Source organism: Embiotoca jacksoni, unplaced genomic scaffold (genome assembly GCF_022577435.1).
Source record: "Embiotoca jacksoni isolate LCO1_2020_lvr unplaced genomic scaffold, fEmbJac1.0.p SCAF_2, whole genome shotgun sequence".
NCBI classification, from domain to species: Eukaryota; Metazoa; Chordata; class Actinopteri; family Embiotocidae; genus Embiotoca; species Embiotoca jacksoni.
This window is the reverse complement of record NW_027185340.1, coordinates 6,782,799-6,809,006: the sequence shown is the minus strand read 5'-3', so window position 1 is coordinate 6,809,006 and position 26,208 is coordinate 6,782,799. Positions and strand designations below refer to the sequence as shown.

General features: G+C 40.1%; 1 protein-coding gene across 9 annotated transcripts in view; it reads left to right on the top strand.

Moving 5' to 3' along the window:
* Positions 1-10,994, top strand: part of nalcn (sodium leak channel, non-selective) — a 70,261-nt gene extending 59,267 nt beyond the window's left edge. For 4 of the 9 annotated variants that reach the window (XM_069154284.1, XM_069154281.1, XM_069154282.1 and 1 more), the window contains 18 exons: positions 245-349; positions 1,245-1,351; positions 1,433-1,553; positions 1,662-1,760; positions 2,476-2,569; positions 4,231-4,337; positions 4,506-4,580; positions 4,660-4,779; positions 4,899-4,967; positions 5,062-5,210; positions 5,335-5,428; positions 6,349-6,481; positions 7,778-7,893; positions 8,745-8,902; positions 9,346-9,496; positions 9,596-9,745; positions 9,882-9,999; positions 10,300-10,994. In XM_069154284.1, the coding sequence (XP_069010385.1) occupies positions 245-349; positions 1,245-1,351; positions 1,433-1,553; positions 1,662-1,760; positions 2,476-2,569; positions 4,231-4,337; positions 4,506-4,580; positions 4,660-4,779; positions 4,899-4,967; positions 5,062-5,210; positions 5,335-5,428; positions 6,349-6,481; positions 7,778-7,893; positions 8,745-8,902; positions 9,346-9,496; positions 9,596-9,745; positions 9,882-9,999; positions 10,300-10,442 (2,109 nt within the window). In that variant the 3' untranslated portion in view covers positions 10,443-10,994. Of the gene's footprint in view, positions 1-244; positions 350-1,244; positions 1,352-1,432; positions 1,554-1,661; positions 1,761-2,475; positions 2,570-4,230; positions 4,338-4,505; positions 4,581-4,659; positions 4,780-4,898; positions 4,968-5,061; positions 5,211-5,312; positions 5,429-6,348; positions 6,482-7,777; positions 7,894-8,744; positions 8,932-9,345; positions 9,746-9,881; positions 10,000-10,299 lie in introns of those variants that run through there. The other 5 variants (XM_069154285.1, XM_069154283.1, XM_069154287.1 and 2 more) reach the window with 5 other exon arrangements.
* The last annotated feature ends 15,214 nt before the right edge of the window (positions 10,995-26,208 follow it).

The following is a 26,208-nucleotide window of genomic DNA, read 5'->3' as shown; positions in this document are numbered from 1 at the left end:
ACGTTATTGCACTTTATCGTGCCGGCTTTTTGTTATTACATTCTTTGCCTACCAAGAACTTTATTTTATGATTCCTCAGATAATATTATGTTATCAGAAACATGCAATCATTAAAGATTCTTGCTGAGTCTGAGGTCTCTACATCCACCGTTGTCTGACATCCTTTGCTTGCTCTCTAATCTCTCAGCCTTGGATTGTGTTGGATTTATGTTGTGCCTTAAACTCTTGATTGATTCTCCTGCAGGTTTCCATTCTGCTCCTTACACTAATGCTGGTGTTCGCAAGCTTTGGAGTTCAACTGTTTGCCGGAAAGCTTGCCAAGTGCAACGACCCCCATATCCTTAAACGGGTACAGCAAGAAACATAATCTCCTCACTAAAGCACTTCTTCCCATCCTCCCACACTCCCTGCAGAGAACCACAGGCTCAACAAGGAGAAGGGGTTTCCCCAGTCAAATCAATAATCCACAGCTTCCTTTTATCCTACTCTTCTAACAACCGTCCTTATACCTCTTTCAGCCATAGCAAATCTTCTGTCTTACAGATAACTCTTAATTTTATAGTATAATCAGGGTTCGAACAGGTCAGGGAATTTTAAAAACTCTTTTCTAGACAAGACAGTCAGAGAATTCCATAATTTTTTGGGCCTAGTCATTATTGTTAGGTACATTTTTTGCCTCTGCAACCTGTATTTAGACATATTATATTGAGATGTTTTTAATTTCTTTCAATATCGGCACAAAGAGAGGGGCATATGCAGCCCGTTTTTAACAGAAATGTTGTTTCTTGTCTGCTCAGCACAACGGCACACAGTTTTTCCCTTCTTTTTAGGTCTTGGAATTTCAGCTTTTTTGTCAGTGAAAGTCAAGGAAAAGTCAGGGAATTTCACATTTGACTTAGAGTGGGAACCCTGTAGATTTCTAGTTATTGTGATATTCACAAACTTCATTGGTGAGATCCGGGAATGTGTTCTTTATTATTAGGTATCATTATTATGCACTAAATTGCTTCTCAATGAAGAGAAACATATTATCTTGAAACCAATGTCACTTTTTAATGCTTAAATGTAAAGACTACCAAAATCACATGCAAAAACAATAGCAGCATGTTTATTGTTGTCATATTGTTCTGGTTTATTAATGTAGGCCCACATAGTTAAATCACTTCACAAACCCTCTTCATTTTACTTGTTGTTCTGATCATTTATTTCTGTGTTTCTCTCTTCAACTGTGTGGTCGTTTACAGGATGATTGTCATGGTATCTTTCGAATAAACGTCAGTGTTTCCAAAAACCTCAACCTGAAGCTGAAGGCTGGAGAGAAGAAACCAGGTTTCTGGGTACCAAGAGTCTGGTAAGACTTGTTTGTTACTGCTCGGTTTAGGATTGGTTTGCTCTGCCAGTGATTCATGTATCCATTCTTTCCTTTTTCCAGGGCCAACCCACGGAATTTTAACTTTGACAATGTGGGAAATGCCATGTTGGCTCTGTTTGAGGTGCTGTCGCTCAAAGGCTGGGTGGAGGTCCGAGATGTCATCATTCACCGCGTTGGACCGGTGCTGATCCAGATCTTACCTTTTTAACTTCTTTTTTCCCACAATTTTTTTTCCTGTATTGTATCTGAAACACAAGCGAGCTCAGCTTATACACCTCTGTGTCTACAGATCCATGGTATCTACATCCATGTCTTTGTGTTTCTGGGATGCATGATTGGACTCACTCTTTTTGTGGGGGTTGTCATTGCAAACTTCAATGAAAACAAGGTGAGAGCCATGCGTATAGATATAGCATCTTCTTCTTTGTCGTGGCACCGGGGTACATGGTTTGTGGGGGATTATGTTGTCATGCTGGTGTATCTGTCACTCTGACTCACGTTGGTGTGGACACATTGTTTTGAACAACAACTCGAGAGCAATACATTACACTTACACCGCAAGTCTGGAATATCTATGAAATTGACAATCCGATTAGGTTTTCTGCATAAAGTTGCATATGAATTTGTGAACTAGCTCCTTTGCACTTTCATCCAACGATTTCAAATGAATACCAGATATACAGCAAAGTCAAACATGTAGACGTTTGCTAATTAATAAGCTAATTAGCTCGATTTAGGAAGAAACTGTTTTTCTTGTGAACTTGATAACTGAATAATATATATATATATATATATATATATATATATATTTTTTTTTTTTTTTTTTTTTTTTTTTTTTTTTTTACTCAACTTATGTCAGCATTCTTGAAGACACAGTACTACTGTGAGCATAGTCGTTATTTTGTCATGGACATCATGGCAGGACTTAAGCCAATTTAAGTGCCTTTTGTTTAAGACAATTCTGATGGCGTTGATCTTTATTTGGCTGCAGACAGGAAAGTCATGCTGACGATGTCGCAGTTGTATAGTATTCTTTTTAGACCCCCAGGCTTGATAATAAAACCACATCCAGGATTTAAATAAGTTGTGTCTCCCTCTACCAGGGCACTGCTTTGCTAACAGTGGACCAGAGACGATGGGAGGATCTGAAGAGTCGTCTGAAAATAGCCCAACCTCTCCACCTACCCCCCCGCCCAGGTATAACCACACACACAATACAAACACATTCAGCAAAGGCTTTTGAGAATGATTCTGTAATAAAATACAGACCCCGAGTATCAAGCTCAGCATCATGACAGTCACGTCTACGTCTCCTGATTGATTGTTCGGTGTGTATGTGTGTGTGCGTGCTGGTACATTGTTAAGCAGCACCTGCATGATTAATCCATATTTAACAGTCCTTGTTTTTCACGGAGGACTGATGCCTCGAGGGATTCATCATGACACCCAAATGATGAAGAGCAGCAGAAATGAAAAAACTGATTATGAAGAAAGATAATGCGAATGGCTCAGACACTGAATCACACGTGTCACTGCCTTCGAGGAGGACATTTATTTACCAAGTTGACTTCATTTTTATAACTCTGTTGAATTGAGCTACCAGCTCTATCCACGCTTATGGACAGGTAGTAAACAGTTTTATACAGAGTCTTCATAAATTCAGTCGAATGGGAATACTGCACATGTATACGGTTGCACTCCCTTTTGTGATTAGAGTCATGAGAACAGTTGAAGTGCCTCGGAGGCAGTGTGGGAAATTTCCTAGTAGTACAGTTTAGGATGAGAACTAACAGAAAATCAATGGCTTTAGTTTTAGTCAGCAGCGCCGCTTTCTCCGGCACCATCAACCTGATTTTGATCCACATCCAAACGCCCTCAGCGCTGACACCACTCAAACACTGCTGGCAGATCGCTACAGCACCGAGCTGGCCTCTCTCATAGTCAAAGTACTTGCAGAAATATGTTGTCAGCAGTCCTGTGTAGTCACAGGCCAAAACTGGGCATAATGCTGTTGATTTTTTTTGTCTCGTCTTCATTTAATATTAAAGTCTCTGCTTCAAAGTTGACGAGAGCGAATGTTGTAACAAGGATTTTCTTTTCTAACAAGGATTTGTTGTGACGGGTGAAATATTGCAGCTAGAATGCTGACATGAAACACGTTCAAGTGAATGGAGGCAGTCATTTTTAAAACTATGCTACTGTGAAGTAGAAAGTGAAATATAATATCATCAGCGAAAGTTAAATGGGGCTGCAGATGTGACCAATCACATCAGCTCCTCGTATCCTTCTTAAAGCAGTAGATACAGAAGCTTCCTTGGACCTTACAGAGGAACATTTTTCTTGTGTGGGATATCGGGGAGAGTCCCATGCTGAAAATACATTCCATCCCGAATATGATTTTATGTGATATTTTGATTGAATATGATAAATTGTACCTCAAATATGATTATACATCCTGAATTTTTAATGGAGTTAGACATTCTGAGTCAATTTTGAAGCCTCATTTTGCCAAATTCACCAAATCTGAAGCATATTTACCTTGTTAGCATTTACTTTTCCCCTTTATCTTGACAAGAATGCATTTACATGAATAAATATGTGTAAAATGTGCAGCTCTATACATTTTTCTAACTCTGATAGTAACACTCAAGCGGTCCACAAGTGCCATCTGCTGGACAAAGGGGACGCTACCACATATTCCAGCATCTGCTGGCTTTTACTGCCAAAGCTTCAAATTTGATCACTGACCTGATCTAAATCTTCCACGCTAACTGCCCGAACATACTAAAATCCTACATAGAAATTTTGTATCACTGTGCAGGTGTCAGTTCATCTTTGTTTTCTTTTCCGCCTGACAGAGAACGGAGGTTTCCGGGCCAAGATGTATGACATCACTCAACACCCCTTCTTCAAACGGGGCATTGCTGTGCTGGTGTTGGCACAGTCTGTCCTGCTGTCAGTCAAGGTAACGCCTCATATATAAATGCCTCTGTTTATATATTACGTTTTTTTTTTCTTATTGTATTGTATTTTGTCTCATCTTTTTATGACCTTTTAGTTCCGTTGCATGTAAAGTTATTTCAGATGTAATGTATGTGAACTGACACTAACATGTGAATCTGCTCTTCTCTAGTGGGACGTAGATGATCAAGTAACATTTCCCCTGGCCACCATGTCTGTAGTCTTCACCTTTATATTTGTGCTGGAGGTGAGCATGAACATCCATCTGTTTAGAGCCTTTACTGTGATTAGTTTCTCTGACATAGACTCATGTTGGTGTTTTCTAGGTGACAATGAAGCTGATAGCCATGTCTCCAGCGGGCTACTGGCAGAGCCGACGAAATCGATATGACCTGCTGGTTACATCGCTGGGTGTCATCTGGATAGTTCTGCACTTTTCTTTACTGGTTAGAAAAATTTGTGTTTCATTTATGCAATTTTTTGAAGGAATTCAGTTAGTCAGTGTTATATTTTCTATAAAATACATCACAAAGCAACTGTAAATGTAACTGATTTTCTCCTGTAGAATGCCTATACCTACATGATGGGCACATGTGTGATAGTCTTCAGGTTCTTCACAATTTGTGGGAAACATGTGAGTATATTTGTGAAAGATTATTTGATGTAAATATAATGCCCCGATGTAAAAAGAAAATATAACTGTGAATGTGTGTGTTTGATCTGTGAAGGTGACGCTGAAGATGCTGCTGCTGACTGTAGTAGTCAGCATGTACAAGAGCTTCTTCATCATCGTGGGGATGTTTCTCCTTCTGCTCTGCTATGCGTTTGCTGGAGTTGTTCTCTTTGGAACTGTTAAATATGGAGAGAACATAAACCGGTAATCGTATGCATTCTCTGATCTTCATAATGGAGCTTATTTTTCTGATGAGTGAGAAAGCCTGTAAGCAGCATATATACATTAAAACATGTTTTTTTATAGTCTCCTTCTCCCCCAATCACAGGCATGCCAACTTTTCCACTGCTGGCAAGGCTATCACCGTTCTCTTCCGTATTGTCACAGGGGAAGATTGGAATAAAATCATGCATGACTGCATGGTAAGATCCAGATCCAGCTCATCCCCGTAGACAAAAGAAAAGACCGTCTATTTCTAACCGGGGAAAACATTTAAATTTTCACATTACATTTTTTTGCTGAAAATGTTGCTTCACTTCAGTTTTCTGCTGCCATTCCAGTACAATAGAATGATGGCATTTCTGTTTGTGGCGCTCACAGCTAAATTAACTGTTACTGTGGATACTCCACTGACCTCAATGTCAGCAGTTTTACTGGAACTACTTTACACAAAAGAAATAGTTCCAGTGGAAAGGCTTGACTTGGCTAGCTGGATGTTTAGTTATCACTATGTAAAGGAGAGGGGCCGTCTGAGAGGGAGCATTCTTCTATCATATGCAACTTAAACCAGCAAAATCCTGCCCCATTGACTTAAGACCAGTTCAAGTGCAATTTAAACAATGTGGGCGCGGGACAGGAAAATTACCCTTCTGTCTGTGTTAAATGAGCAGAGATGCTTGTGTCAGCACCGCTTTGTGGCGGGTGTTGGATAGAGCCAACACTGTCATATATTTCTATAAATGGTTTGTGTTTTGCAACTACTGAACTTTACTTCCATGTGTGGCATTTAGTCTGCCAAATGTTCTCTCCATGTTAATGGAAGTGAAAATAATTTGTGGATCTGCGCAGTGATATTAAGCCACTCCAAAATTGAATAGGGTCCTCCCTTGACTCATGCTACATCCTTTCAACACATTTGAGGAAAATCGGGCTGATTCTAGTTTTTCCATAATCTTGCTAACAAACAAAGAAACAGAAAGCATGGCCTCCTTTGGCAGAGGTAATGAGAAAATATTTGTATTGTTGTTTTGATGAACCAACCCTTTATCTTATGCTTCATGGAACATTTGATATGTTTAAATGCCCCATTTTAATGATTAAATTTGTTTTTTCCCGGCCCCAGGTGCAGCCCCCGTTCTGCACCCCAGATAGACTTCGCTACTGGGAGACCGACTGTGGCAACTACGCGGGAGCACTCATCTACTTCTGCTCTTTCTATGTCATTATAGCCTACATTATGCTCAATCTACTTGTAGGTCAGTGTGTGTGTGTGTACTTGTTTTTTATTACTTTTATTTCATTTCTTACATTGTGCTGTCATATTATTAACTCACCTGCAATTTTGTAACAAAACATTCCCATAAGGTAACCTGTTCAATTTTAGGGTTTGATTAAGATAAGGGTAATTATCCAGGGAATATAAGTTAACACAATGTTCTGAGTGACAAAGCCAACAGTATGCATGCTTAAAAATCCTTAAAATGAATACAACCTCATGCTTTGGCTACAGCAGGGCCTCTTTTTCTTTTGAAACTTGATGTTGCACAAACCTGCAAAACTTTTAAAACTCACTTACATGAGGTTGTGTCATGTATCCCAAGAGACAACCTAGAGTCTCTCCAAAGAGAACAGTTTACAGCTTCAGCGCAACGATCAGACCCAGTCATGCAGACATGATTATGTCTCCCTTATACAGCTGCCATTCAGCCTCTGACATGAGGGACAAGGCTACAAGAGCAAGAGAGAAAGAGGTAGAATGAAAGGCAGAGAAATACAGCAGCTTAAAATCTCACAAATTAAGCAATGCATGAAAAGAGCAAGAAAATGGAAGAATGGTTATTTTAAACAAGCAAATCAAAGGGAAAAATGAACTGTTTTTGTGTTTGGTTCCATTTTTTATTGGTTTCATTTTTTATGAGATTCATTACAATAGTCTGAATTTCAGTCAACCAGATATCTTGATAGGATTCATTCACTATAGCAGAAGCCTGTGCTGTACGTTTATGGCCTTATAAAATACATAATATTAATATTCAGAGCTCTTAAGTACTCACTTTCAAAACCTTTATATCATGACAATTTATAATGATTTTTTTAATGGCATCCCTCCACTAAGAAATACCTTGAATGGTGGAGTGTGTTATCACCTCTGTGACATCTGACATCTGTACAGTTGTTACTAGTCTCAGCTGCACTTTACCTGCACATTTAACAGATGATATTTACATAATTATTTAGATATAAAGTATATTCTTTAATTCACATACATTTTTAAAAAAAAGAAAAGTGAAATATAGATTATATAAATGTTACCGTGTTTGTTTTTGTGATGAAACATTATTTAGAATATGCAATATGAAATGAAAACAAACCCTGGCCTAGCTTGTGCCCACAATGCTGCAGCACCCACAATGGGACCCACAGTGCAACAGAATAACTTAATTGTTATGTAAATCTAGATGGCTGATGCCAGTTACGATTAATACTACATAGACATTACTATTATAGAATAACTTCATCTGTGAGTGTAATGACGCTTTGTGTCACTGCAGCCATCATTGTGGAGAACTTCTCTCTGTTCTACTCCACTGAGGAGGACCAGCTGCTGAGTTATAATGACCTCAGGCACTTCCAAATCATCTGGAACATGGTGGATGACAAACGGGAGGTGAGAAATTAGCAATAGGAGAGCGCATGAGGAGAATATAGAGAACAATATAGAAAAGATGAGAGCTAATGAGCGGGGTTGAAGGGGATGGAGTAGAGCTTTAAGTAATTGAAGTAAAAAGTAATGAGAACAGTGGGTGCTAGATTAAAAATGTAGACCCCCTCCTATGTATCCATAATTCCATCCAGATATAGGCATTTTTACTTCTTTGTACAGGCATAGCAATTGTAATGAACAAAACAAGTGTGTAAGCAGCAGAATACAAGTTGACCCAAGCAGCCATATTCATCTTCACCAGGAACTATCCCTAATTATCCAACAGCAATCACAAAGCTCTACTTTTTACTGCCACCTAAACATATCTAAAAAAAAAAAAAAAAAAAAACATTACTAATAGTTTAGACTCCTAAAGAATATTCTTTTACATTTTCTAAGATGTTAGGGAGCCTTTAAGGTGAATTATTTTTCAAATTTTTTGCTTTATCAAGCCCCATAATTCTAAAATATTGCCTGGTGTAGTGGAGTGCAGCAGAAAAAGGTGATAGCTGTTTTCTTATATTCTGTGCAATGGTGAAATAAGAGGATTAAGAGGAGTGAAAAATGATTTCAATCTATTGAAAATGTCACACCACAAATCCAATGATTAAGGATGTAGTCGAAACTGTAGAGATGATACTGTCTCTAATAAACTTTGAGCTGTGAAATATATATTCTATGGGATCTTCACTTTCATCTGCAGTTCAATAAACACTTTTGAAATACCCGTCATCTAAGTTACAGTAGCATAGGCTACTTGAGTGATGTCATCCTGTCCTGATTTGACCCTGCAACCTGTGTGTGTCTCTCTCTAGGGTTTGATCCCGACATCCCGGCTGAAGTTTCTTCTTCGTCTGCTCAGAGGCAGGCTGGAGGTGGACCTGGACAAAGACAAGTTGCTGTTTAAACACATGTGCTATGAGATGGAGCGACTTCACAGCGGAGGAGATGTGACCTTCCACGATGTGCTCAGGTGCTTGTAGAGCACCACAATGAAACAGTGTATGAATACGAACCCTCAAATGAATCCCTTCAGTTCTTTAGCAACCTGGAACATTACAACAAAATCCTTTTTTATAAATCATCACAGAACTATCTTTCTTTGAAAATGTTGTCTAAAGATTGTATGAGATTTGTAATAATGCAAGTTTTGTTTGATACCATTGTGCCACATGAAAATAGTTTTATAGAGTTAGTTAAATCACATCCCATTTTTAAAGTCCTCAAATTTCAGTTAGTTCTTCCTGGTGTAAGTCATTTGTGCGATAAGTGTATATCTTGCTTTAAATCCCTGATAATCTTTAATCCTCCTGAAGCAGAATTATACCCCATTAAATATGTCCCTCTCTTGTCTTCATGTCCCCCCGTGTGTGTGGTTTGTTGTACATGTATGTGTGTGTGTGTGTAATCGTACAGCATGCTGTCATATCGCTCAGTGGACATTAGAAAGTCTCTCCAGCTGGAGGAGCTGTTGGCCAGGGAACAGCTGGAGTACACCATTGAAGAAGAGGTTGCCAAGCAGACCATACGCATGTGGCTCAAGAAATGCCTCAAACGCATCCGGGCAGTTCGTCTCTCCACAGAAAACACGTCACCATCCTTTGCTTTTCCCGTAGTACTCACACGCATTTAACACTTTACACATACTGTCTGTGTTCTCTTACAGAAGCAGCAGCAGTCTTGCAGCATCTTTCATAGCCTGAGAGAGGCCCAGCAGCAGGAGTTGAGCCGCTTCCTCAACCCTCCCAGCATCGAGACCACGTTGCCAAGTGAGGACCACAATGCTAACAACCCAGACAACCCCTCGCAGCCTGAGGTGAAAGCCCCACGTCCATACCTCCTCTGCATACGCACTCACACATGCTCACAGCTTGACATACAGCCAGCACATCATATGATCTGCAGGTGTGCACTTGCACCGGTAAAACAAAGGATTTCTCCTCTTTGTGTAGATGAGCGGTCTCCAGCAGCTCCTGAGCCCCACGTTGTCAGACAGAGGAGGGTACAGGCAGGACTCCTCAGACCTGGGTAGACCACAGAGGAAGCTGGGACAGTGGCGACTGCCTGCAGGTGTGTATAATGCATGCGCATTTCTTTAGAAGAAATTGAGAATTTTTTTTTTCTTTTTTTTTTAAGTGAACTGAAACTGGAACAAAGATTTTCTCAAGTTTCTCTCTCCACCTTGAAAAAGTTGTAGAAAAGTAATTTATTGATCCTGCAAAGTTATTTAAGAACAAACTCGAATTTAAAGTAGCAGCTTGGCAAGAGGTCCTCTTAACGTGAAAAAGGGGAAAAAAGCAGGACAAAAGTAACAGGTAGGCATCGCAGGACTCAGGCTGTGGATTTCTGTTGTGTGTGTTGTTGTGTTAGGTCGCACAAGTGTCAAGTCTATTGTTTGTAAGATGAACCCCGTCAACGATGAGGCTTCTTCAGGGTCGGAGGTGAAGAAGTGGTGGACCCGTCAGCTGACTGTGGAGAGTGACGAGAGCGGCGACGACCTCATCGACATCTAGAGATGAGTCGCGGTGTATCCTGCAGTTTTTTTATAGATGAGCTTGCTGGAAGACTCGACTTGTTTCATTTCCGCTTGCACGAGCCTCATCAATGATGATCTTTTTTACCGTTACCCAGGTTGGAACTGTTCAGACAGTTCTGTGGACTTGGGGTGTGTGGAGGCCCATCGTTGAGACCTTCACTGAGCTGCCATTTTGGCACACAGTTACAATTTCATACCTCTGGGATTGGTCTGACTTCTCCCATATGATTTCCTTTTATTGTGATTGCGGACTTTTTCTATGCTGGCACATAGTGTTAAAGCAGATTATCTACTGACTGAGGCGACGGTGTACAGTATTCATAAAACAAACCAAGACGCTGCTGCTGTTTGTGTTTTCTACTGTTTCATGTCAATATTCAAAACTGGTAATTGTGTTGATGCAGCTACAATAATTTCTGATGTCCCTTCATGTTGATGTTGCATCTCTGTTCTTGTGTTATATTCACTGTTCCTGATGATGTCTCCTGTGATCTTAAGTGTTAATCATATAAATGTTGATTTTCTTATAGTCACTTGTCAAACCAAGCCTCTTGTTCCTGTTGTTAGAACAAGCAAATGGAACCAACTTTTAGATTTATGACTGTGAATGTAACTAAAAGCTCAATCTATCTGTATTTGTGAGGCATTAAAACATTAACTATTTTGTAAATTATTATAAATCTCTAGCTTTATCAAATATTCAATTGTTCTAATAAAGGCCTAAACTACTTAGGCATTTATGAGTAACAAAAATGGTCAGATTGATTTAATTTCCTTTATATTCCATACTTTTAGCAGATATTGTTGTCCTATATGTCTTAAAATAGGAGAATCCACATGAGAAGCATACATTATTATATGCAAAATATTATTATTTAATGTAACAGATCCTTACTCCCTAGTGAACATCACAAACTGTATCTCCATTTTTGGTGAATTTGAATTTCCACACATAATTTTTCAGTTCATTTATGGGCTGAGAAACAGCTGACTTTGCATAAAACATTTTAAAATCCCAGTGCAAAATCTGAACGTTGCAGAGCTGAAAACAGGACAGAGTCCGTTTGGAAATGTATGACTCTCACGCGATTGTATACATGTTGCAAACACTTTCTATTTTTTTATTCACACATGGCAATTTGAATGGGACTGTTAGAAATAATTACAATAAAACATTTGCAGCATTTTTAGGATTCATTTCCATCACAATAAACTTTACAAGGCGAGGTACTGTGTTGAACATTTTGATGAAACCTCACTGGTAAAAGTTTCTTCAAAAAGGTCAACAGAATTTGAGTCAAACAAACAGCAATGCAACTACTGATGTCTGGTTCATCTCATGTTGTCCTTGTAACTAAATATGTCCTTTACTGACAGACTCTGCAAAACTGAACCAGGAAGCTTCTCAAATTATAGAGGCCGTCATTGGCTCATGGATCATTAGTGTAAAGACATCATCTGCAGGCAGATAACTAAAAACCTGGTCAGAAAAAATGCAACCAGAAAACCTGACTGAAGGACAAGAAGATGCTGTGGGGACCAGTCTGCTCGTTTAACAGGTGCTGTATGATAGGAGAGGGGGGGGGGGGGGGGGGGGGGGAAATCCCAAATGTATTGATTTCCTGTTTAAATTTGTACTGCATAATAAAATGACCTATTCCTAATTCTTTACATGTTGGTTGTAGTCTACACCGTTCGTAGGATTTAACTGCACATTTGTGGAGTCTGCACAAAATCAAGTCCTTCTTTTTCTGGCCGTTCCATTATTTCCTTAAAAAACACACTTCCTCTTTTATCATGTCATGTTTTACACCGTAATTTAATTCAGTTTTGGAGAAAATATAATTACCCTTCTATCAAAACATATGATTAGACTAACAAGATAATTGAGTGGACAGATGCTGTTTAATGATTCTCCTCATGCATCTGCTCAGATCAAACACTCAGTGCAGTCCCAACCCCGTCTCTGGATAACACTGCCCTCTCCTGGATACATGCTGAGCTGCCCTGATTAGCTTTTTTGACATTTTTCTCTGTTACCCAGACCTTTTTCTTCACGGGAATTTTTTTTTTTTCTTCTCCCTATTTTTGATGTGTAACTCAGAGGAAAAGTGGCTCAATTCTGGTCCTTTCTGCTGCTGGGGTGCAGGGTGAAAAGGAATACATCTGGCTTTCCTCCTCCTTAACATACTCCCCTCTTGACTCATTGCTTATCCTGGTGCCCAGCACTTTCTCCATTTCACAGCGATGACCGATGATGGCAGTCCTGTCATCTGCTAGGAGCAGCTTGCTGTGGATGAAGATGAGCTCAGTTTCCAAACAGCCATCCAGGTCAGTGTGAGTCTGCCGCGTCCACAGAATGATCCGGTCGACTGTGAGTACAGCACACACAAACATTCACACAAACAAACACATAAACAGAGGTGTGTGTGTGTGTGTGTGTGTGTGTGTGTGTGTGTGTGTAAGCCCCTCATTTGATTCCTTGTGTTCCTTGATGATGTATTTATCGCTTGTTAATTCATCAGACAATCACTTCGGGTCAGATTGGAGCTAATTGACTAATGCACTCACATTCATCCTGCTGGCTGCAACTAAAGCATTTTTCCCTTAACCAGGGCCCTTACTAGAGACAGAATTAGTCTATTAAAAGAGACAGGGTCCTCATTTGTCCATTCAAAAGCCGAGTAAGTTTCACAGCTGATGGAGTGTGTATGGGGCTGGCTGGATAATGAATGTGAGGGAGAGCAGGGAGAGTGTAGAGATTCAGCTGCCGGTGGGACGCCTACTACTCTATAGAAATCATGACTTACTCACACATTCCAGTCTCTCAGTGACTGAGTGCTCTCACCGACATATGGTCCTGAAGGGAAACAGTGTGACATCAACCTTCTTGCCAATCAACTTAAATTTATCTTTTCTCACTCTTTCTTCTCTTCAACCATCGCCTCTTAAGCTCCACTTAGCCAAGAACTCGCTCTTCAAGGGCTTTTTCTCGTTTTTTCTTATTATCCCCCTGCGTGGTAGAACTCTTTTTTTGTCTTTTAATTGCCTCTGCATCGCACTGCCTCTTATGGGGCCTGTTGATTTTACCCTCTCTATTGTAATTTGCCCACCTCTCCCTCATGCATGTCCACTGCTTATTTAGGGGCCTAATTGAGGCACTTTGGTAATTGAGGAGGAAGTTCTTAAGAGCAGAAGGAGTGGAGGAGTGTCTGCGAGTCGAGATTACCTGTAATTAAAATACATGAGGGCTTTGATAGCATGGTACCCTCCCGTTGAGATGTCACATTCAAACCCTGACAGTGGCAGCAGCATCACGTTGACTAGAAAATGCCTTCTCTGCCTCTACTGCAATACAAGACCATCACCACACTCAGGGATGCAGATACTGTATGAATGATAGACAGAAAGAAAGAAAAGACAAAAATAAATTATTCAAATGATGACACACTCATACACTGTACAAGGGCGGTTGTTGATGACTCTCCAGGGCTAATTAAAAACTTTCTCTGGAGGAGGAAGTGTTGGAAAGTAGATAATAATTTAAAGCACACTCGTCACCCTCCTCCAGAAAGTCTGAATTTCTCCCTCGTAGGCGTCACACAGGGATAATCAGACCAGTCTGATTATTAACCAGAAATGAGGTGCGATCACCCTTGAATGTGTAAATGCTCCCGGTTACAAAAAAGATGTGATTAGATTTCTCATAAACCTTTGCCCTAATATATTTTTGGCCGATGAATTTCAACACCTTTACCAAGAGCTGAAAGAATGAATGCCTGATTTGACTGCAGCCATTGACCATCTAGACTTTACCTGGATTTTAGCTTCATTTTTTTCTCCTTCACGGATATTAAAAGCGCCACAGAAGCACATAAAAACTTGGCAGACAACGCACCTGAACACATTTTCATTAACTGCACAAATGAAAAAATACCAAAAAGAGGCGCAAAATCCTCCAAACACACACACAAAAAAATGTCTGTCAGCCATTACAGAGCAAACCAAAGAGAAGAGCAGTCCAGTGACATGAGCCTCAACAGTAAGACTGATTAGAGTAAATATGAGGTGAAGCAGGGTAAAAGCTTCCACTCACTGAGCTCCTCATGGCTATTGTCCCTTTTAGACATTAGTGAAAGTGTTCTGTCTGCAGCCTTCAACAATTAAAGAGGCAGACAGGGGTGACAGCAGTTTGAGCCTCATGAGGAGACCATTGTTCCTCAAGGCCAAAATGCCTGTTTTTCAAAAGATGCACAGGGGCCTCTCACTTTGTACAGGACTGACTAGACATTCACGCTACTGGTGCAAGACTACGCAACAAGGTGTGATGTAACTTTTGAATAAAGACACAGTTTTACGTGTTGTTTGAGGATTAGTATTCTATTTTCATGTTAAACGGTTGTTGGGAACCTTTTCCTCCTTTCCACACATCCATAGCCTCATAAATAAGGTGGCGGCCGTGCAAATTAGCCGCCTGTATCTCATGTCAACATCCACCCCAGGTCTAGGCCTGATCCCGTCCCCGTATTTTGAAACAGATGGCTACTACTACAATAAAAAAGTAGCAAATTATTTTAGCAGCAGGCGGCAAAAGCAATTAACAACTGGCATAATGTGTTGATTAAAATCCATTCCAGTCTCAGTGAAGGGATAAAAAAAAAAAAAAAAACTCTTTTTTTTTTTTTTTTTTTTTTTTTTTTTAATTCAGTTAGTTGGCGTCCGTCCACCCCTCAAAGTATGCCGACCTTGACCTGATCACAGCTGTTGTTCACTTCGGACCGAAATATGATTCTTTGACGTCATTTGTTTGCCTTTGGTATTAGTTCCCAATGAAAATTATTTTTTCAGATTTTCATAGTTACAAATACAGAATCATACAAATAAACTTAACGAGTGTTTTTGTTACTTTGTTCAAGACGTTACATGGATATTTTTTCCCTACATGCTAAATTAAAGATGCAAATTACTGGTCATGATCTATAGGGAAACTGTCTTGTAAATGGTGATATTAAATGGCCTCGGGTTCAAACCCAAAGTCAAGTTCAGTCTCATCGTCCCACACAAATTTAAAGCAGTTGTTTCTCAGTTTTTTTTTTCTTCTCTACACTTCATGATCTCCCCTGCAGATCTGGGAGAGTCTGTTTTCCACCTAATTGGAACAAAAATGTTCTATCTTTCCATAAAAGTTGAATTCAAAGCCTGTTTCATGCTTGATGTGTGTCTTTCAGATTTACACTCCAACTCTGACACTGCGGTGCCTTTGTAAATATGATGAATGCAGGAAGTCATTTTCAGGCCTTTACCTCATGTACCTCATCAGCAGCAGTCAATTGCCACCCCACTGAACACTGAGCACCAAGTGAGAGGCTTTACTTTGTCTTTGCGCCAGAAAATCTCATTTTCACTAAACACCTAATCAGTCCCATTCATCTGTCTATGCTTCCCCAGTTCCCCCAGTTCTACACCTGGCTTTGGCGTCTTTAATTACTGAGAGACAGGCTTTGTCTGATCCAGAGCCAAGATTAGAATATGAGTGGCAAATTCAGAAGAAAATCATACAGGCTCAAACCAAGTCAATTACCCACCAATCAAAGTAGAAAGGCCTGTAATTGCTGGGTAACAATGAGAGCCTCCGCTTCAGTCCGAGCATTGAGGGTATTATTAGTAAGAAATAATGCCTGCCTGCAGGGGGTGCTATGCTCAAACTATTAAATTTCATCTTGCAGATCACGGGAGAAGCATTTTTTAATGTGACTATAACCCTTAGTGAGACATTACCTTATAATTTAATGTTTTTACTCTGCTATTATGTCAAATTGTGCATATGGCATTTGTGACCAAGGGAGCAGAAAATGGATGAGACATTTCGAAGAGACAAAGCTTTTTATACTGCAATGTAAAAAAGTATTCAGACAAATGGCAAGAAAAGAAAATAATTTTGTGATTTACTAGCAGCAACAGAAAGAGTGGCATTGTGTAGGAAAGATTTAATGTCAGATATGGTCTCGATCAGATGATTTCTACATTTCTTATCCTGTATTTCTGTCCCAGTATCATGTCACGGGATTGTGGGAGTTTTGTCTCAGCCCTTACGGGTTCTTCAAAGAAAAACAAAAACCATATAGCAATACAACCTTACATGCTACAGCAGGTCAAGCTGAAGAAGTCTCTGCATCACCGTGCACTGGAACATTGTGCATTCACACAAAAGAACAACGTGCCCCCTGCTCATCCCAATAGGCATCCATACGTAACTTCTTATTCTACGGAGATCAAAGACTGCCGATAATTTGAGTCGGTCTCCCCCGCCAACATTTCCTCTGGAAATTGTGAATGATTTTTAATGTATGTATTTGTCATCTGCCTCCTCTCTCTGTGTCCAAGCCAGTCATTTCAAGCCCCAGAACCAGAGATGTACAAAAGCCCAGACAGAGAAATGGAGTGGCAACGACAGAGGCAGAGAAATATAGAAGCTGCTGCCGACTGACAGAAACCCCCACCGGCTGCAGAATGGGATAGTTTGGGACAACTCAGGTACAAACTGACAACTTCAATTTTGCCTTTCCTTTGTTTTGTTTTTTTCCTCTTTTTCTTCCTCTTTGTTTGGCTGCATTTGAAGATTCGCAGTATCAAATCACAATATCAAACGAGAACGCTGTTGTCATATAGTTTGTTTTCCAAATGTAACCTTTTGCTGCTCCGCAGTCACACTCAATTTTTCTGATTTCCAAAAATTCCAGCTCATGTGCGGGGCGCGCGCACACACGGGCGCACATCCAAACAGACTGGTTCACGGATACATGCTCAAAACCAAACAAACAAAATCAAACAACATCAAGGAGTATCAAAGTGAAAATCAGTGTCCTTCATGGACTGTGTGATGTTACACATTATTTTCTGCTTGGCTTGGCACAGCTCCAATTTTTTAAGACAGTCTAGATCTGATTTGAAAATAAGATTTTGATATTTGGCAGTACAACTTCACAGCAATTAATTTCACACTGGGGACAGGACTTGACAGAAAATGAGAACACCTAAATGACTGGTTTCAAGATTATTGGGATAGATACTCATTCAACTTACTAATTATTCAAGCAAACCTAATTATTCCCATTTATTTAGATGATCGCCGCAGTCGTTAACACGTTCTGCTGTTTAGATTGATAAGCTCCTAAAGGAAATGTGTGTGTATGTTCAAGAGAAAGTTCTGCCTTTTGTACTGGAAACAGTTGAGAAACTAAACAGGCGAGTCAGCGAGTGTACCGTCAAATGGTTTGCTGAGTTTGACCCAATCCTTGAGGATGAAGCAGTCTTCACGCTGCCAGAAATGGGCCTCTCCAGTCTCCACACAACTCATTATTACTGATGTGAGTCTGCAGGAAATAGCAAAATTGTAGGATTACCAGAATGTTGTGTAAGTTTTCTCACTTTACTGTATATGAATGACTGGACTTACCATAAAGCAGTGCAGGGGTAATGGAGGCCAAGGGATTCAGACTCACTGGAGCGCAGACACAGACATTTGTTGGACCAGTCTCTTGGTGGGCTAAACATCTCTGAGTTCAGGCTGGCTCTGCTTCGTTTCAAGTTTTTGCTGTTTAACAACTCTGAATCACAGAGGGATCATTAAGCCGGCACAAATTCTCTGATGGCAAATGGAAAACAAAATCTCTTCAAATGAATGCAAAATAAGTTTAAATTTAAAACAAAAAATAACGGACTGTGCAGGAATAGACTCCCCTTTTGATGCACCTCAAAAACCACTGATGTGGCTATGTTTCTTTTTTTAAATCACATGTTTAATGAAGATAACCTTTATGTAATCAGTGTATGTGGTACCCAGTGAATGACCGATCGAATGACCATAAAGAGGAAGAGAAGCAAGTCACAGACAGGGATGTCCAACTCATTGCAGGATTGAGATGATTTTTTTTTTTCATCAGAAGAAAGCCTATTATCACATTCTCTGTATGGTGGTGTTTATTTTGTTTATGGTTCTTGCTGAGTTATGACAGGCATCATCAGTCATATTGAAACTATAGGGCTAAATTACAGATAAAACAACACGAAACATACTTCACAATATCTCCTAATGGTATTTAGCCTTCTGATATTTTTCATTTTTTTAGTTGTAGTCAAGACTTGTTAATCAAAGGGCACGGATTGAGGATAATTTTTATTTAATTTTTTTTTTTTTTTCAGCACGACAATACAGCTCTTTTTGGCTGCAGGAGGAAATCAGCGGTAAACAGTCCGCTGGTTGTGCTGGTGTCGTGCAGAATATAGTCATGCAGGTCAAATCTGAGATGAATCAAAAGGGGGAAAAGTAGGTTTGGCTTGTATCGATGTAAATTAGATTTTTCACATTTTAAGGTGCGCAGCAGAACAACATAGAAAGATGCAATCAAGTTTAAAATCCCTCAATATCCCCATCACCAGGCCCATTTAATTACCACTATCTTTCGAGCTACATCAGCTCTCACGTGGAAAATCATCCAATATAGAGTTAATTCATTATCAGCCAACATTTTCCACATCATCGTAGTCTGCATGCAATGAGGAATACTTGTCATTTTTGCAGTGTGACTCTGCTGCTTTTGAATAAAACATGATTGCTAAAATAATGTCTGGAAGGAGCTGTGAACACTGAGAGAGCTCGGCATTCGATGCGATGAGTATGAGGATAGAGTCCAGCAGTGGAAGCAAATGCCAGCATCCCGCAAACGTCTTTCTCACGGAGAGTGATCCAACCCCACAACCAGCATCACTTACAAACAAAACACAAATATCTCAATTTAAAGACCATAATCTCTTTCTTCGATCATTCACTATGTGTGTCGGGATCCTACATGAGCACACTTTTCTGCTAAAGTTAAAGGTGGTGATGTCATGGGTTTCCTCGCACCATGGAGGATTTAGCTCTCTATGTTTGAGTCAGATCTAATGACAGCTTTAAGGTTATTTTCTCACATTAACAGGCCGACAGACAGCAGCATGTTGTTGAGACTTGTAATGATATACCTTAAGATCTTCTTTCTGATCTTCAACTTTGTTGCTTTTTTGTTCATGAATATTTCATGCTACAGAGGAATACATTGCACTACAAATACTTTTAAAGTTTTCAGGATATTTAACCGGCACTGTTTTGTGGTTCTACTTTCTTTCCTTGGGAATTGAACATAAAAACCTCCGGTGGGAATGAGGTAGTGAATACTTTTTGTGGGCACTATATATGACTGTTGTTGTCTTTTACGCTCATTGTGATGTCTCTGATGTATTCCCTTTGCATCATTTTTTGCTGTTATTGCCGACGACTTCAAATATAGTTTCAGAATAAAGCTTGAAAACTTCAAAACACAATCTTCAGTAGAATAAAGAACAATTACCTAACAAGCAAACTTTTCTTGCCATGCGAGTATACCCACACATGTTGTCCGATGCTGTTTATTGTTAGCTATTAGCTGTATATATGTAGGATACAGTATGTTTAGCTTTATATTGATTAAACACGATAAATTCCATTCAGGAAAAATCTGTTTTATAATTCAAGCTCATTTTGCGTTACACATTGACAAGAGGATGATTTTAATTCGTGAACTGCAGTGACCCGTCCTTTGTAAATAATGCTGGACTTACTTTTTCTAGTCTCCTTCCCCCTTGTCCTGCAACAACAGGAGAAATCATACCTCCACAGCATGACCTCTTTTTGACTGTATCAGAGAAGGGCACGACATGTGCAACATCTATCACTCTGCGTGGGCTAAAGTTTCCACAGTCACTGTGCCTCTTCATCATCAGGTCCTTAGTGAGGACACGTTTTTGTGTCTCCTAAATCTAAGATTTCAATTCAAATCATCCATTGATCAGTTATCGATATCTGCTTTAATGTGAACAGGGTCACAGGGGGGCTGAAGCCTATCCCAGCTGACTTTGGGCAAAGGTGGGGTAGAACCTGGACAGTTCATCAGTCAATGACAGGAAGACTAACAACCATTCACACCCACAGAAAGGTCCCGGCAGGTTTGAACACAGAAACATTTTGCTGCGAGGTGACAGTGCTAATTCAATTCAGTTCAATTGAATTTATTTCTTCACTTTGATTCAATTTAGTTCTTCAATTCAGTTCAGTTCAATTTAATATTACATTTTTAAAAACAGTGTTATCCAAGCATCAAAATACAAGTTGTCCAAATATTTGGACAGTACACAGTAACTCTGCTTCATCGAGAAGTATTTTTAATTTTCCGAGGCCATGAATCTCTTTGAAATCTAAAATCACAGAGTTGAACTGAAGTAAATGTTAAATTGTTGAAGTGAATGCAAATAGCTGCCACAGAGGACCAAAGGATAGATCTACTTTTACACTTACTACTGAGAGTTGTGTTAGAATAAAGGACTGATTTACTTCATACTGTGTGAAAGATGAAACAGAAAAAACAGAATTAGTGTTATGAGGGTGAAAAGACTCCTTTCATGTATTGTTACAGTTATTTGATCTTAACAAAGATTGCTCTCATGTACAGTAACAGACTTCTGCGGGCTAAGCGACTCTCAGCTGTACGATGAACACTAATGACTCATACAGCCTCACTGCCACCTCAACTTGACAAATGGCAAATGTCAGCAGCATATTCTCCTGGTAGGCATAATTTTATTAAGTGCAAATATCACTGTGCTCCTTAGGAGACACTCAAAGGTTAGACCAGCAGCTGTAGCAGTTTCATGTGTATGAGCTGGGATTTTGCAGCGAGTCAGGCTCCCCTGAGTTGATGGACACAACCAGTCAAGCATGAGGACGGATGCTCTAACTAAATGCAATAAGGAGAAGCTCAGGCTAAGATCATGTTTATTTAAAAAGCCTGGGACAATAACATAATGGAGGACAGTAAGGTAAAGAGGAGGTGGGGGGGCATAGAGGGGAGAAAAAGAAAATAAGAGACTGGTGGTATATAGAAGGGCAGATCATTTTTCCCCATTTATTGGCTGTGGTAATTTGTTGACTCACTCATCCATGCAGAGTCTTTATGTTTAATGCAGGCCTCTAGAGGGGGGAAGGAGGGGAGGGGGGTAGGAAATGGAAAGGCAGGCAATAGGGGGTTACGGGGTACCCTGAGAGATTAGCCTCCGCCTCTCAGTGTGAGAGATGGAGGTGGATGAATATCAAACCTTAAAGTGGGCCTCAGATGCTAATCGGGGCTTCATATTGGCCTGACTCAATACACCTGCTAAATAATTGACGGAAATGCTAGAAAATTAATGTCCGGATTTGTTGCCAAAGACAGATTTGTTCTTTTGTTTGAAGAAATAGATTCAAATAAATTCACCAGCTTTACCAAAGAGTGCAAAGTGGAGTATTCTGTAAATATATCGTTTAGCCAAATGAAAATTGCATTTCACTGATAATATTTCACTCAACAGGCAGATTCTCCTTAACTTCCAGCTCAATGTCAACCAGCTGTCAGATGTATGTCTCGTCTTTGACGTGTGCTGTGGTCTGACACCCATCATCCTCCTCCAGCTGTTACTGGCTTGCCTGCCCTGACCTGGCCCTCGATAGGCTCACACCCATGTGGTCATACATTGGTGGCCCACTGCTGGCAATGGCTCCCCGTGAGTCCCATTTACAGAAAGGGTTACCACTGTCTGTTCTGCTTAGAGAAATGGGAATGTCAACCTACCCTTAACAACAACTGACTAAGACTGAAGACCATAAATTCAATTTTTTTTTTGGAGGTATTTTCGTAAAGAGTCACACTGTGAGGTTTCATGGTAAATAAGTGTTAAAAAAAAAAAAAAAAAAAAGTTAGTTTCTGAAAAATATGTGTCAGATGTGCAAATCTTCTAAAAGTTGTCAGTTGAAAGAGAAAAGTAGGATTTGACTGTTTCAGGATCTAACAAACCCTTCCAACCAAATCGGGAGCAAAAAGTCAATTTGGTGCATTTGTATATCTGTGTGTCTAGAAGCATGAAGATTAGCCTGACAATAGAATGAAAAAACAACAGCTTAGTTTGAGATACGTTTCACAATATACAAATCTGCAAGTATGATACTTGATTGAATGTTCAAGATGAGATGAACAAAAGGAGATTGAATATTCCCTGAAGACAGGACAACTCTTCGCAAAGTATCCACGAACTACTGGACGTTGTCAGGCTGTTTTTTTTTTTCTATATTATGAAGCCGAATTGAGACAATTACCAAACCGTTAAGTTTTAATTCTCTCACTCGCTCTCTCTCTCTCTCTCTCTCTCTCTCTCTCTCTCTCTCTCTCTCGCCTCAGCCTACTCTCCTTTCCTCTCTTGCCTTGCTCTGTTTGTTTTTGATATCAACAATACAAGAAATTCATTTAAGTCCTAATATTGTAACTGGTGAACACAGTTTCAAGGCTTTGGCAACATTAAGCACTGCAAACTCCACCATAACAGTTTGCGAGCCATCAGAAAGTAAGACCTAGGGTGCAAAAATGTTTGCAGGAAACCCTATATTATACATAAAAGTGGACAAATTCCCTGGGTCTTAAAAGTGAAGCCAATGTTGAAGTGCCTTAAAGTCCAAATATGGCCCCCTTCATTTCCAAAAAAAAACAAGAAAGAAAAAGCCCAAATACCCAACTTGATGCTTCAAAACAGCAGTTTACAAACCAGGAAACATCACTAAAACTGGGCTCCTAAACTCAAATCGCAGGCTGCTGAGGATTTAAAAAAAAAAAATGTCCTCCAAAACTTTGGTGGTGACTAAAGGCCAATAGCAACAATATAGAGGGCATATGGTCGAAATGAAAAGGTATAATTAATACTAACACTGGTTCTTTTCAGTAGTGTAGTATTATGTTGTTAAAACTAAAATTGGAAAAAGTCTTCCGAAGCAGGAAGCTTTGTTTACTGTCAAATTCTCAATAAAAGCAGAGTGATACGTTTTCCGAGCCTCACATCACATTAACTTTACAGCAAAGATGAGATTAACGTTTAACTCTTCTCGACTTTGATCTATTTTAGGCGTCTTTGCTGATTTATCACTCCTTGATACATATGATGCTACATGACTCCAATACGGCGTCTCTGGGGTATAGAATGACATAAATACCAGCATGCAGCTACGTCCAGCTATAGAAACTAATGCTCATAAAGGAATCAGCGAATCTTTCCATACATCCTGCTGCCTAAAATAGCATATCTCTGGAGCGCGATGTACATGTGTCAATGTTCAAAACATCTGCGCCCCTGTATAAACCTTCCCCCGTGTTTGGTGAATGCACACACACACACACACACACACACACACACACACATCAAGGCCAGGATGTATTTCCATTACCCAGCTGGTGCGTGTTGGAGCTCCTTAGGGTGTGTTTTCTGTCTACTGTATTTGTGTGTGCATGCATGCATTTATGCAGGCATGTTTGCGTATGTGCAACCGTGTGTGTGTGTGTGTGTGTGTGTGTGTGTGTGTTTGCAAGTCCCCAGCCACTTCCCAGTATCACTTCCTAGCACTCTCTCTCCACTAGCGCTGTCATAAGATAATGTGACAGGGTGTCAATCACGCGGGGGCCTGGGGTAACATGGCGACAAGAGGGGTTTTGGCAGAACACTTTTGTGAGCAACACCAGGAAAGGGGCAACAGCAGGGACCACAGTAGAGAACAAATCAGCCTAACCACTGCCAGGTCTCACACATCCCTCCTTTTTTCCTCTGCAGTCCCCCTCTAGCCAGTCAGTTCATCCAACCATTCTCCTGGTCTGAATCCTGACCTCTGTGAGAAAGAACCTGGTGGGAGTCACATGCAGACAAAATGTTCCGCCATGCCCTGAGAGAGCCAGTCCTGGCATCAAGCGGATGATGTGGTCCATGCCGTCTCCATGCCCAGGGGCCTTCACTCTACAGTGGGCTAGCTGGGTGCTGCCACTCTTCCACTCCAAGCCGTGATGTGTTATGATGGCTCCGTCACTCTGTGAGGCAGAGCCACAGACACCTGTGGAGGCACTGGATAAAGTTGATGGAACTGGACAGGACTTAATCTCCGTCTGCGTCTCCACAGCAGTGTCGACGACTGCAGGTTTAGTTTTTGATTTTGATGCATTTTATTGTTTTGATAAACAAAGAAATTTGTTGTGACTATAGCTCTTTAACGTTGTCGTGACATTGGACTCGGAATGTTTGAAATTTGCCTTATACTGGTGCCAATATGAAGCAATCTGACTCGAGTTTGATTGGGAACCCGAGGACACTACGCCCCGCCCACCGAGAGCGGAAACTTGACTGCACCCCAGAGCTGTCAATTAAACAGCTCCCAAAAATGCCTCTTTTTTTTTTAATATCTAATTAATGATGGAGTAATTATTACAAGGACCACCAGAAAACTAATAAGGCGTGACTCTAGCAGCCTTTGGTGGTATTGAAGTTTACGGCACTTCCACATTGGCCTCATTTTTTTAGACATACAGACATCAAAGCCCAATAATTGAAATGTTCTATTATATATTATTTTTATTATAAAGAGAGTGAAGTGTGGATTTTGTCAAGTGGCTAGAAACATCATTGTGCTGTTAATATTACTGCATGTGAAATGTCTTCTTCCCCGACAGACAAACACATTAATACACCTTCAAACATCTTCTCAAATTCATCAGGGTTTCATGTTGTCATCAGACAGCATTATTTATGGATTAAAACAAAAAAAATACAGAATCCAAAGAAGGGAGGGGAAAACCAATTGACTGTCCAGTCTTCAGGTGTTGATATCAACAAAAGCCATGTTTTTGAAGAATAACTTGAAGAATCAAACTGTCAGAAGATAAAGACATTTGCCATGCGTGAGGACGGACACGGAATCATAATTCAGCAAAAGAAATAAATGAATGAATTCATTAAATGACTTAACAGTTCAGAGAGGACAAAAGCCATGCTTGTTGTAATATTTAAAGATGTTTTATGACTTATGAGGACGACAACAAACCATTCAAACACTCCACCTACAACATGTTATGTTACACTGTCTTTGTCAGTACAGCTTTGTTCCCAAACCATATGCATGTGACATTTGTGCCATTTACACAGAGATATTGTAATCTGTGTATTAATACCATCAGCAAAAATGTGTGGTTATGCCACCGCTGCAAAATTGAAATATGATAAGAGCATATGCCCTCCTACAGGGGTTCTCGATGGTGATTCAGTGATGGACGCAAGTCGCCTGGGTTCGCATGTTGATGTGAGAGCCCTTATCAGAGAGCACCACCATTCCCCCCTGCCTTTGGCTTCATGTAGAGAACAAAGGAGTTCAGCACCGACCATCTAAAAAGTAGGAAGCTGAATCTATAGTGAGCTGAATCTGTTTTAACTCAGCTGCATGAAATATGGCTTCTATGCACATTTAGTGAGCTACGTACTGATGTTAACATGCCTTCTCTTTAAGTAACACACTGATTCAATAACCCTTGACTTCAGCAACAAAAGAAACAAAATTCTAAGATTTATAAACATGAGCCTGCTCATTGCACTTAAACATCCAGACATAAGCTGTGTCATCAGCATAAAGAGCAATAATGAAAGAAAGGCATGTTCCAATATTTGATCTCACATGTGCGTGGTCGTCATACTCTTCATGAAAGAGATCTGACTGGCTTCCGGTACGGTCAGGAAAAACCTAAGCACAACAATGCTGAGGGTCATTAAAATATACACAGGGTTCCTACTGGTCATGGACTTTCTGGAATATTAGGGAATTGTGAAAAGTCTATTCCAGA